The sequence below is a fragment of the Drosophila miranda genome (assembly GCF_003369915.1).
Source record: "Drosophila miranda strain MSH22 chromosome Y unlocalized genomic scaffold, D.miranda_PacBio2.1 Contig_Y1_pilon, whole genome shotgun sequence".
NCBI lineage: Eukaryota > Metazoa > Arthropoda > Insecta > Diptera > Drosophilidae > Drosophila > Drosophila miranda.
The window spans coordinates 14,991,653-15,003,670 of record NW_022881603.1 but is presented as its reverse complement, the minus strand read 5'-3'; the positions used below and the strand labels follow the sequence as shown (position 1 = coordinate 15,003,670).

The window sequence follows — 12,018 nt, the reverse complement described above, 5'->3', positions numbered from 1 at the left end:
GTTGAATTGACGAGTTAGAGCGGCACAGATCTCCTGCTCTGTCGCGAGGGAGTCGATGTCCCGTATCTCCAATATGACCCCCTTAGAGTCTTCCGTCATTGCGCGCACAGACGCTCCATCGCCGAGGACACGTGCGATGCTGGCTTTCATGCCCTCAGCACTCTCCACGCTGTCTTTTGCCACCTCCAGCAGAAGGTTGCCGTTTATGGTGCGGCGTACCTTGGAGACGCAGCTTCCCAGGTCGAAAAGCTGGTTGTCGTGTCGTCTGGGGACCATTGCCAGAACCTCGCTGTACGACTTCCCGGGGCCTGAACTATGACCGCGTCTGGGCGAGCGCGGCGTGCTGCTCTCGGCCTCTTGGCCACCACGCTCCATTCGCTGTCCGGGATTCCGGGGCTCTTGGGCTGCCTCATGGCGCTGGTCGTCGCCACGTCTCCGTGTGGCCGCAACGGGGCCTTTTTAAGGGTCCTCTTGGTTGCGATAGCTCCTTTTCGCTGTCTGTCTGTCCATGCGTGTGTGTGTGGGAGTTTTTTACTTTTTTTATACCCGATACTCAAAATGAGTATTGGGGTATATTAGATTTGTGGTAAAAGTGGATGTGTGTAACGTCCAGAAGGAATCGTTTGCGACCCCATAAAGTATATATATTCTTGATCAGCATCAATAAACGAGTCGATTGAGCCCTGTCTGTCTGTCTGTCTGTCCGTCTGTCCGTCTGTCCGTCTGTCCGTCTGTCCATCTGTCCGTCCGTCCGTCCGTCCGTCCGGGTGTCCGTTCCCTACAGCGCCTAGTGCTCAAAGACTATAAGAGCTAGAGCAACGATGTTTTGGATCCAGACTTCTGTGATATGTCACTGCTACAAAAATATTTCCCCACAAAGGACGAAAATCTGTGGCATCCACATTTTTAAAGATACGATAAAACCAAAACCGTAGAAGATGACTATATGTTCTAGAGTGTAAAATCTCAACCAGATCGTATAATTATTATAGCCAGAATCAAGAAAACAATTTCATTCTTTCTCGCTCTGTCTCTCTCTAACACACAGGTTTCATGGTCGGTTTTGCCAATTGCAAAATATGAGTTCAAGGATCTCAGAACCTATAAGAGCCAGAGCAACCAAATTTGGTATCCACACTTCTGTGATATCGGACCTTGACCATTTTGTGTCAAAATTTCGCCACACCCCCTTCCGCCCCCGCAAAGGACGAAAACCTGAGGCATCCACAAATTTCAGAGACTATTAACGCTAGAGTAACCAAATTTAGTATCCGCACTCCTGTTAGATTTTACTATAAAACGTATACCTCAAAATTTCTCCCCACCCCCTTCCGCCCCCACAAAAGACGAAAATCTGTTGCATTCACAATATTGCAGATTTGAGAAAACTAAAAACGCAGAATCATAGAGATTGAATATATATATCAGGTTGCGGAATCTGGATCAGATGGGATAATTTGTATAGCCAAAAGCAACAAATCAATTTGCAGTGGCTACGCAGCGCCCGACGTCAGACTGATTTTCTGTCTCTCTCGCACGCACTCTTTGTCGTGGCGTTCAATATTAGCGGCGTCTGCCGGAGGAGAGCCATACTGACTTAGTATCGGGCATGATGCAATTATACAAGGTGGTCTCGTCGGGAGCCGAAATTCGTTCGTGTTGTCCCTTATGGTCAGTGCATGGTTGCTTGTTGATGATGATGTTCACGGACGAATTTTTTGATATATTCTTAACCCTTATGTCCCGACAACAAAAAAATTACATATTGCATAATATATAAAAAGCATGTAAAAAAAATACCACAGAATTAGAAATAATATTTATATATTATGTAAAAGAACATTTTAATATAACTAAAAAAGTTGAAGAAAAATTATTAATGGCTTCACAAAATTTAAATATTAATATATCAGTAAAATCATTTTATTTTAAAATTGTAAGCCCCACGGGCCTGTTAAGGGTTAATCAACATCAACATATGCCGTCTCACTCACACTTACTATACTATGTGCCTTTCACTCGCACTTATTGCTAGCATACGTTAAGGGACTGACTTTTGCCGACGAGACCACCTTGTATAATTGCATCATGGTATCGGGTATAACTGTAGATTTGCGGTGTCCGCAGCAACTCACAACGTTCCCCCTCGTTTTTTTTGTATTTCTGCGAAGGTTAAGCGCCGAAAATGAAGCCCAGATGGAGCTGTGTAGAGGAAGAGACGCAACAAGAGGGGGAGGAAATGCCCGCAAGCGCCAACATTTAAGATAAATAGAAGTCCCGCTCAATTCAAGCAAAAGACAAGGCATCACTGAGAAACAAGGAAGTGGCACAGTAATTAAGTGCTCCCTGTTTATACAAAACATATACACCCATGCATACATCTGTGTGTGTGTGGGCATATATCTTTTACAGCATTTTGCACTTTGCAGAGAGAGAGAGAAAGAGCCAAAAACAACCTCATTACGGCTGCCATTCTCATCAGACTAATTATGATTATGATGATGCCCCATGCCCCTCCTGTAAACCACTTTCGGTACTGTTGCCGTAACCCGACAATTCCGCTTCAATTTGGACTGGCAGCCTGACTGGCATGGGAGGGGGCAGAATGTGCGTGGCTGTCGCATATTTGTTGCACAGCGCGCTTAGTACATCGTTACCTGTGCGGCATGGTCGGTTGTGGTGTGCCCCACCGCACGCATAACAAATCAATATAAACAGGCCCGAGCCAGAGCCAGAACGGTCCTTTGTCCTGCCGCTCCGGCCAATGTTCCAGCTAAAACAGTTCACTTGCGGTTATGCAACATATGGCACGCTCTTGAGAACTACGGGCCATCTCATCGTGTCCCTCTATTCCGGGAACAGTTCATTAAACTGCAGAGAACAGAGAAGGCCGGGGCTGGCTCTTATTGGTTCGGCTCGTATCGCATTTCGCCGCGGTCTAAATTGTGCATATAAATATTTATAGACACCATCCCTCCAACATTCTGATTGCCCTGCAACATTAACACAAAATCAATAAAACCGTTTTAGAGCTCATTGAATCGTTAAAGGACAAATAACGAACCGAACCCAAAGACTTATAAATACCCATACAGACAGACACACACTTCTACATATGTTCATACATAGGACATACATACACGTACATAGAACCACAATCCATTAATCATACATATTCCCTGAAAAGACGACATTAAAAATACATCAAAATGCTAGAAAAGCCACTTGGCACTGTCCCATAAACATTCGAGGAAGCCTGTGGATGGATATAAAATATATTTTTCTTCGGTTCCAACACAGTGCTCTTGCAGTAATCCTTCTTCTGCGACTTGTGATGAATGACTTGCCTCAATTTGCGCCTAATTAAAGCTATTAATTTGTGACCCTCAAATGCGTATCAATCAATCATAGACCGCGACGTAAGGTCGAAATAGAAGAACAAGGAACCTGTTGATGTGGCCGATGCATCCTTGCTAATGGCCAAAGATGGCAAGTTCCCGTAGGTCCTCTTGCCCCAGTTTGCACAGTCTTGTCAGCTCTGATAATTGCCACAAGATAAGGCACTAAGATGCATTATGTTCTTAATTCATATGGAGTGAAAGGAACACGACCTGAAGAAGGAGGCAATCAGGTTTGTTTCAGTGCTTCGTCTCCTGGCAACAGTTTCTATGACATGTGTGCCACGCCCCATACTTTAATGCCCTTGCTAAGCGAGTGGCACATTGTTTGGCCACAGCACTGATACATGCACCCACACAGAATCCTGCATCACTCACTTTGCTAACTCACTTTGCAAGGAACACACGCCTCCGGATTGATAAGGAGTAAAATGTGGAGGCACTGCCACATAGAGAGAGCGACAATCACTCGGTTTTGCCACCATTGGCATTGTTTATTATGCCAATTTGGCTCGGAGCAAACAGCACTGGCATAGCCACAGTCAGTCAGCAGAGCCAGTCAGAGAACAAACAGAAAAACCAGCGGAACTGGCAATACCAGGAAAACCAACAACCCATCTGATACCCGGCCTAACAGCATCGGAGCATCGACAGCCTTGGAAACACAAAAACAATTTTCTGGCTCAGCCCGGACCTCCTTTTTGCCAATTTGGCATTCGTAAAGGGAGTGAGAGGAAAAAAGAGAATGAGAGGGAGAAAATATTACATATGTACATACAGAAATTGGGAAAGGCCTGAATGTGCGCCCCCGCCCACCCCAAACAGACACTAAAATATGCTTATATGTATATTCCGAATAATTCAAATGCTTTTCCATTGAATTTATGCGGAGAACGGAGATTCCCCGTGGCAGATTTACTCCTGCCTTGACAGACAAATGCTACTCGATAGAAACAAACAAAAGTCAATGCAACTCGGAGGCGACAATGGGTTCGACTGCTGGGATGGTGTGCTCAGGTCTGGACAGGCTTTTTGGCTGGCATAAATCAAATCTATTCTGCATTTTTATCCTCCGCACGCCGCGCAAAGTCCTACAGAGACTTGAACTTGCTCTGGGTCCAAGAAAATAAAGTTATGGAGTGGATAAATGTTGCAAGAGTGGAAAAGTTTTGCCGGGCAAACAATCTGAACAAATCTTGCTTAAACATATTGAATTGAAATGTAAACGCTTCCTGAGATTCCGCCTCCCCGCCTACTACCCAGTCTGGCGGCCAAGGCCTTTTCATTTAAATCTCTTAAGAATACTCTGGCTGATAAGTGGGACTGGAGACACGGCTCTGGCCATTTGCTAATTACAAACCAGAATGGAAAATGTACGCTTATTCCTTTTATGCGACTGGGAATACACTGCACACCTAAAGTAATTCTTAGTGTGCGATAATTTGTGTGAGTTGAGTCCTGAGCCCAGGGAATTGGCTTAAGCAGAAAAAGATTAAAGACTAAAAAGGAAATAACAAGCTATGTAGCAATCCCTATCACCCCTTCCACTTCCTTCACTAATGCTACGGTATCAATAGCGTCGAGAAACGCGTCTTAGTGGCACGACCAATTGTATGTGTGGATGCGAGTGCGCTCAATAAAGTAAATGAAAGTGTTTCACAAGTGCTACAAAGACCAGTTATAGGATAATGAAGAGCAAGGGGAGGACACACCTGTCCGACCTCCACCCCTCTCTGGCCAACCTCCGTCCCTGTCTAGCCATCACTTTACCTGTCCGTCTGGAAGTTGAATGCCATTTATAATGGAATGCCTGCCTGGCTTCCAGGCGACGCAATGGCAGCTTTCAAAGTTGGAGGAACTTTTTAAGTGTTTGGCCAAACACGGAGACAATCAATGCAATACATTTAAACTTAACAAATGGGCGAGTAATTGGCAGTGGCCTCACCAGAGCTGGGTGTGACTGGAGTACGGGGAGTATGGGTGATGCGATGTAGGAGCACGCTCTGGCGGCATCTTATTTCGCTGCATGGCTCGTTATGGCGGTATTGAAATATAAATTGGATTTGCCAGACATTAAATGAATCACGGTCGGGGCATTCGATTTCAAGATTTTCTCAGCTTACTCAGACTTTTCTCGCTGTCGTCTGCAGCGTCTGCAATGTCAAGCACTTGGGATTTGTTTGCTTCGCCTGATTGCGATTGCAGCCAGCTGAAAGGTCGCACTCCTTCTCTCCTCTCCATCCACTTGGCCGTAATCAAATTGTTTGGCCCAAGTACGGAAGCTCCACGAACAAGCCACTCATCTTAGATAAACGACAGGCAATGAATTTGAAGCCAGAAGGATAACAAAAAGTTGGTCCTCGCCAGATATGCACATCTAGAATGCGTATACGTACTCGTATACGCAAAACCCACCCACTCAGTAGCTTGTTAGCTGATTCGCAAACTATTCATCCAGCCAATAGCTCAACTCATCAGCAACAGATTGAGTCTTTGGCGAGTTGAATATCCAAGTTGAGGAAAGCTTGCTTTTGAGGTCAAACATCTATCGATTTGCTATCGCCAGCGCCAGAGCCAAAGCCTTTGTCGAGTCCTTTTTGCACTTTGCTGACTTTAAGTGCCCATACCGTCCCCGGGACTCACAATAAACGTTGTCGTTGTGCCTTCTCTTTATCTCTTTTCCTTCGCCAACCACCCCTTCTGACACTTAGTAATTGCATGGCCCGGACTATTATTATGTGCTAAAAGTGTTGTGTGGCCCCACAGGGCAGGGAGATTGGCAGGCAACCAACAAAATGGAGGAGAACAGAAAAGCTTAGGCGCAAGCAAAGCAAACCACAACAGAGTAGAGCAGCGCAGCGCTCAGCATTAACATTATAAATTTTGCGATGTGCTGGCAACGCTATATACTCCCACTCGTAGCCGTAGATGGAGATAATCACGTTCAGAGCAGATGGCGGGTCACCCACTGAATGCCCTGTAATTCTTTCTCTCAAAGATTGAATTCAAAGGCAGATGAATCATGGTGTGAAGGCATAAGCCTCCACAGCACTAACCCCGACACCATCCCCTGGAGGGACCGCCCCGACGGCTGGTTATCTAATTTCATTATTTCATTATCACTTTTTATCCGATTCTTATTACTTCTATTATAATTAGTATTACTTAGACAACGAACAATGAATCCTTAGTTTCCTTAGTTAAAATAAGAAATAGGCTAAGAAAACCCCTAAAATAGTGAGGCGTTTTTAGCAGCGAAGAGACAACACGAAAGAGAGACGCCTACTACGGCCACGCAGCAAAGAGAGCCGACATGGAAGAGAAGGAAACGAAGAGACTCGCCGGTCGCTCTTACGCCCACGCAGCCAAAGCAAGAGAGAGAACGGCCGAAGGCAAAGGAACAGCATGCAAGAGAGAGAAGCGGCAGAGAAGCCGCCGATCGCCCACGCAGCCGAGGCCGACAGCCGAAAGCTGCGCAGCCACGAAGCGGCGGAGAAGCTGCAAAAGGTAAAGCAGAGGACTGGCACGGTCCAGCGCGGGCCAGGCTCGGGAGTGATCTCGGAGGGCTGAGCCAGACCGGTTGTGCGGCGGAAGCCAAAATAGATTTAAAAACTAGCCGTGACCGCGCCGTGTACGCAATAAGCCGGACGCGGTGAATAAAAACCAGCTGTGACCGCGGTGTGCAAAGGAAGCCACCGACGTGACGAGGACCGGCCGCCGGACCCAAGGAAGGGAAAGCAAGGGGAGCCACCTCACGTTTGTGAGCTCTGGGGGGGATAGATCGGTGCAGTAGGCAGGGTGTACGCGCAGAACCAGAAGTTTTCCCGAAAATGTTGTAAATTTTTGTCATTTATTCCCCCCACAATAAAGACACCCACCTCAACCCACCGGTTTCGGAACTTTCGCCCGTAGGAGTCCCTCAGCCCCACCCCCTCTCTTCCCTATTCCCTGGGGGCCCGGCGAAGGGGATGTGAGTCGTGGATCATGCGGCATCCCCCAAGCTGGGCTTCCCTTCCCCATACCTGTCTCCCCTGGGGACCCGACGATGCTGGATGTGAGTCGTGGATTCACGCGGCATCCGCAAAGCTGGGTTCCCTCTCCTACACCCTCGCCCTGGGGGACCCGGCGATGCTGGATGTGAGTCGTGGATTCACGCGGCATCCGCAAAGCTGGGTTCCCTCTCCTACACCCTCGCCCTGGGGACCCGGCGACGCAGATGTGAGTCGTGGATCATGCGGCATCTGCTAAGCTGGGCTCCACTCTCCCCTACCCTTCCGACCCCTGACCCAAACCCCCACCTCCCGCCTCGCATGACCCCAACACACGTCTCGGCAGCTCCCCAAGCACGGGTTCACCCGCGCCTCGATCCACCCCACGGGTGCGCTTTCGCTGCGAACGGCTCTCCCCTTAGGTCCACACACAACAAATTTTGCTGTGGGGAAGGACCGGGCCCTGGACAGACTGAGAAGCTGTACCTCGGCCTGAGAACTTCCTTACAGATGGCGCCCGAGCAGGGGCACGAGGGGAGAGTCGGTGAGCATAGGGAATAACTGAAAAGCAGTTAGAAGTGAAAAGGGAACCAAGCAGCAGCCAACAATTAAAAGGCAAGACCCACAAAAGCAAACCGGCAAAGTGAAAAGGGAACCAAGCAGCAGCCAACAATTAAAAGGCAAGACCCACAAAAGCAAAACGGCAAACGATGTTTAGGAGCCACGGATCAGGAAAAGCAGCAGGCCGCGGACGGCGCCTAAAACTTTGGCACGCGACGGCGACAAAGCGGCACCAACGACAGAGTAGCAAAGCATCAGCAGCGGCGGCGAGGCAGAGCAGGAAAGCAGCGACGACAGAGCAACGAGGCAGCGGCAGAGCGGAGAAGCAGCAGCGACAGAGCAACGTGGCAGTGGCAGAGCGGAGAAGCAGCAGCGACAGAGCAACGTGGCAGCGGCAGAGCGGAGAAGCAGCAGCGACAGAGCAACGTGGCAGCGGCAGAGCGGAGAAGGCGCAGCGACAGAGCAGCGAGGCAGTGACCGAGCAGCGAGGCAGTGACAGAGCAGCGAGACAGTGACCGAGCAGCGAGGCAGTGACAGAGCAGCGAGTCAGTGACAGAGCAGCCAAGCAGTGACAGAGCAGCCAAGCAGCGAAGCAGCGGTAGAACAACGGAGCAGCGGGGGACAGAGGGCGATCGCAGAGGAGCAGCTACATGGCAGAGGAGCCCTCGGCCACAAAGCCATGGCCACGCCACGGCCAATATAAGGCGGAGCAGGAACACCGGTCGAGAGAGTCATTACCGAGCAGTCGGACAGTTGTTACCGAGCAGTCGGACAGTCATTACCGAGCAGTCGGACAGTTGTTACCGAGCAGTCAGACAGTCATTACCGAGCAGTCAGACAGAACCTTTCCCTGTACCGCGCCACGTATCCTTCGACAGGATCATCCAACCGAGTGCTGTGTATCCTAGTACAGGACCACCGATCTAGTACCGTGCTGCGTGCCCTTCGAACAGGATTCCCCACCCCAGTGCCGTGTATCCTAGTATAGGATCACCGATCCAGTACCGTGCCGCGTGTCCTTCGAACAGGACTCTCCACCCAGTGCCGCGTATCCTAGTACAGAAGCCCCAGACCCAGTACCGTGCTGATAAGGACTCGTACCGGTGCCCCGATTAGTGTAGCAGGATCAGGATGAACATCCGCTGGATAGCGTCCCGCAGGAAGGACGAGCTGCAGAGCCTAGCTAAGGAGTTTGGACTAGGAGAAACTGGGACTGTAGAGGACCTACGGAGCCGGATCACCGCATTCATCGCACGCCCTGGGCACCCCGAAGCCGTGCAGGCAAGCCTGGACGAATTGGCTACGCACTTTGGCAACACACCGAGCCCCAGGGACCACCGGAGTCCAGCCACGTCACCCGGGCCAGAGAGCCGGACGAAGATGGAAGACAGCAAGGAGGGACCAAAACTGCGATTAATTGTACCCGAGCTGCCCAGCACGAGCCAAGGATCCACCCACGGATACCGCGAGTCAGCAACCGAGACACCGGCCGCCCAGGACGAGCAACCACAACGAGCTGCCCAAGGACCACTCCAAGGAACCAGACCAGAGGCGTCCAGCAAGAACCACGAGCCAGTACCCACTTCCGCTGGACCCCTGGCCACGCCTAGCCACCAGACAACCACGGAAGGAGAACAGCCACGTCTTCCCCAGGCACATCGGGTCTCACGCCCCGGAGGGGGTGAGATCTCGTACTCGTTACTGGCGGACAAACTCCGGAAATGGGGATTTACTTTCGACGGCCATGCGGACCCACTAGCGTTCATCGAAAGGCTCGAGGAGCGAGTGGAATCATACGGCGGGAGCCCAGAGCAGTTGCCGCGAGCCATCTCCGGTCTCCTTACAGGTAAGGCCGAAGGATGGTTCCGAACTTTTCAGATGCAGGGACAGAATTGGACAGACTTTCGGAAAGAATTCCTAGAATTCTTCCTGCCCCCCAGATACTTCCAGCGGCTGGAAGACACCATACGAAGTCGGGAACAGAAGCCCAAAGAATCCTTCCGGGATTAACTTATCGAGTTGCGTCTGATGATGCAACGAGCCCAGTATACTCGGGAACAGGAACTCGAGCGGATCTACGAAAATCTCCGTCCGGAGTATCAAATGTACACGCGCAGACAAGATTTCCGATCACTCATAGAATTGACCCAGCTCGTCTCGGCCTACGAAACCGCGCGGGACCGAGACGCACTCCGCAGCGTCGGGACCACACAGAACCATCGACCCCGTGCCGCCTATACCGGCAATGTAACCAACCCACCAACGAGGCAACACACACGAGACACCCGGGAAAACCGAGATCACCAACCGAGGAATCGGCCAGGAGCCAGGCCAGGAGCAGGCGATCGATGTACAACGAGCCTGCCGGAACTGCGGGGAAAACGGCCATTTCAGTGGAGCGTGCACAAACCGACAGAAGCTGTTCTGTTGGGAATGTGGCCACCGAGGGGTACGGACCATCAACTGCTGCCGGAAGCCAGCGTCGGGAAACGGATCGGGTCTCCGCCCAACTGGGACATGGACGGAGGCGCGCACCCCGGAACAGGAGAAACCCACCCATTAAGCATGACCGGAGGAAGGATCGCTGCCCTGGTGGACATCAATGGGAGAGCATTTGCGGCCACCCTCGACACTGGAGCCACACGATTCTTCATCAGTGAGCGGCTGGCGAAGGAGATAGGGACGACCGAGAACAGGCGAGAGATGAGGACCAGGACCAACCAAGCGATAGCAGTCACAGTGCGCCTGGATCAGCAAGAAACACAGGTATCTCTTCTTATACTCAGCTGAAGTTGCAGCAGAAACCCGCCGGGACGATACCATCATGCACCGCCCAGCCACGCCCACGGTCTGTCACGTTTGCGGACTCCACTGCCATCCGAGACCAGCCGCAGACCAACACCCCACAGCCAACCACGAACCATCCAACCGCAGTGACAACAAAGCCCTACCCGACAAGATCAAGCAACAACCCCAGGACTACGACGCTAAGAACTGCGACACCGATGGAACCAACCATGGCCAGTTCCCCAGCACGAACCCCGACACCAACAGGACAACGCAACAAAACGAAGTCACCAACAGGACACAGCAGGAAGCAAAGGACTTGGGCAGAGACAGCTACGGCTCCACTGGATCAATCCAGGGCCAGCTCGTCGAACCAGGAGTCACCCACAGGACACAGCAGGAAACAAAGGACTTGGGCAGAGACAGCTCCATCCAGGGCCAGCTCGTCGAACCAGGAGTCACCAACAGGACACCGCAGGAAACAAAGGACTTGGGCAGAGACAGCTACGGCCCCACTGGATCAATCCAGGGCCAGCTCGTCGAAACAGGAGTCACCAACAGGACACAGCAGGAAACAAAGGACTTGGGAAGAGACAGCTACGGCTCCACTGGACCAACCCAGGGCCAGCTCGTCGAACCAGGAGTCACCAACAGGACACAGCAGAAAGCAGAAAACTTCGGCAGAGATAGCTTCGGCGCCGCTGGACCAACCCAGGGCCAGCTCATCGAACCGGGAGTCAGCAACAGGACCCAGGAATCACCAGGATACTCCAGCAAAGATAGCTGCGGCCCCGCGGGATCAATCCAGGGCCAGCTCATCGAACCGGGGAGTCACCACGTAGTCACCCAACACGACAGACATCACGCAAGCCACGAACCCCGATACCACAGGACGAGATCACAGAAACCCCGACGACGGACTACCAACTGGAGCCATTAGCCGACGCCGAGATAGCTCGGGAACGCAACCCGTTTCGCCCAGCTGTGACGAACCTTAAGAAGCGCGCTACATCGCGGGATCGTCACCGCCTCATTTTTCCCCTTTTTATATCTCCAGTTTCCCTTAAATATATCGTTACTTAGCCTTAAGAACAGAGAATGCATACATACCAATAAAGAAACTCATTCCCCATATCGTTTCGCCTACCGTTTCACGACAGCCAATCCCACATTCTCGTACCAACACATTACCGCCACCTCTAACGAAAAGCTCCCGAAGCACTGACAATTAGCCGGTAAGAACGCCCACCACACCAACACATTGCCCCGCGTTTAGCCATAAG

At 51.1% G+C, this 12,018-nt stretch overlaps 1 protein-coding gene across 1 annotated transcript; it reads left to right on the top strand.

The window, feature by feature from the left end:
* The first annotated feature begins 8,492 nt into the window (after positions 1 to 8,492).
* LOC117190418 lies at positions 8,493 to 11,079 on the top strand. The gene is made up of 2 exons (XM_033395495.1): positions 8,493 to 11,021; positions 11,052 to 11,079. Exon 1 carries the CDS (start codon positions 9,080 to 9,082, stop codon positions 9,956 to 9,958), a length of 879 nt encoding a protein of 292 aa, XP_033251386.1. The 5' UTR covers positions 8,493 to 9,079; the 3' UTR covers positions 9,959 to 11,021; positions 11,052 to 11,079.
* Positions 11,080 to 12,018: the final 939 nt, after the last annotated feature.

Bases quoted from the DNA above. Each gene is read 5' to 3' on its own strand.
- LOC117190418 (XM_033395495.1), top strand. From the start codon at position 9,080: ATGAACATCCGCTGGATAGCGTCCCGCAGGAAGGACGAGCTGCAGAGC.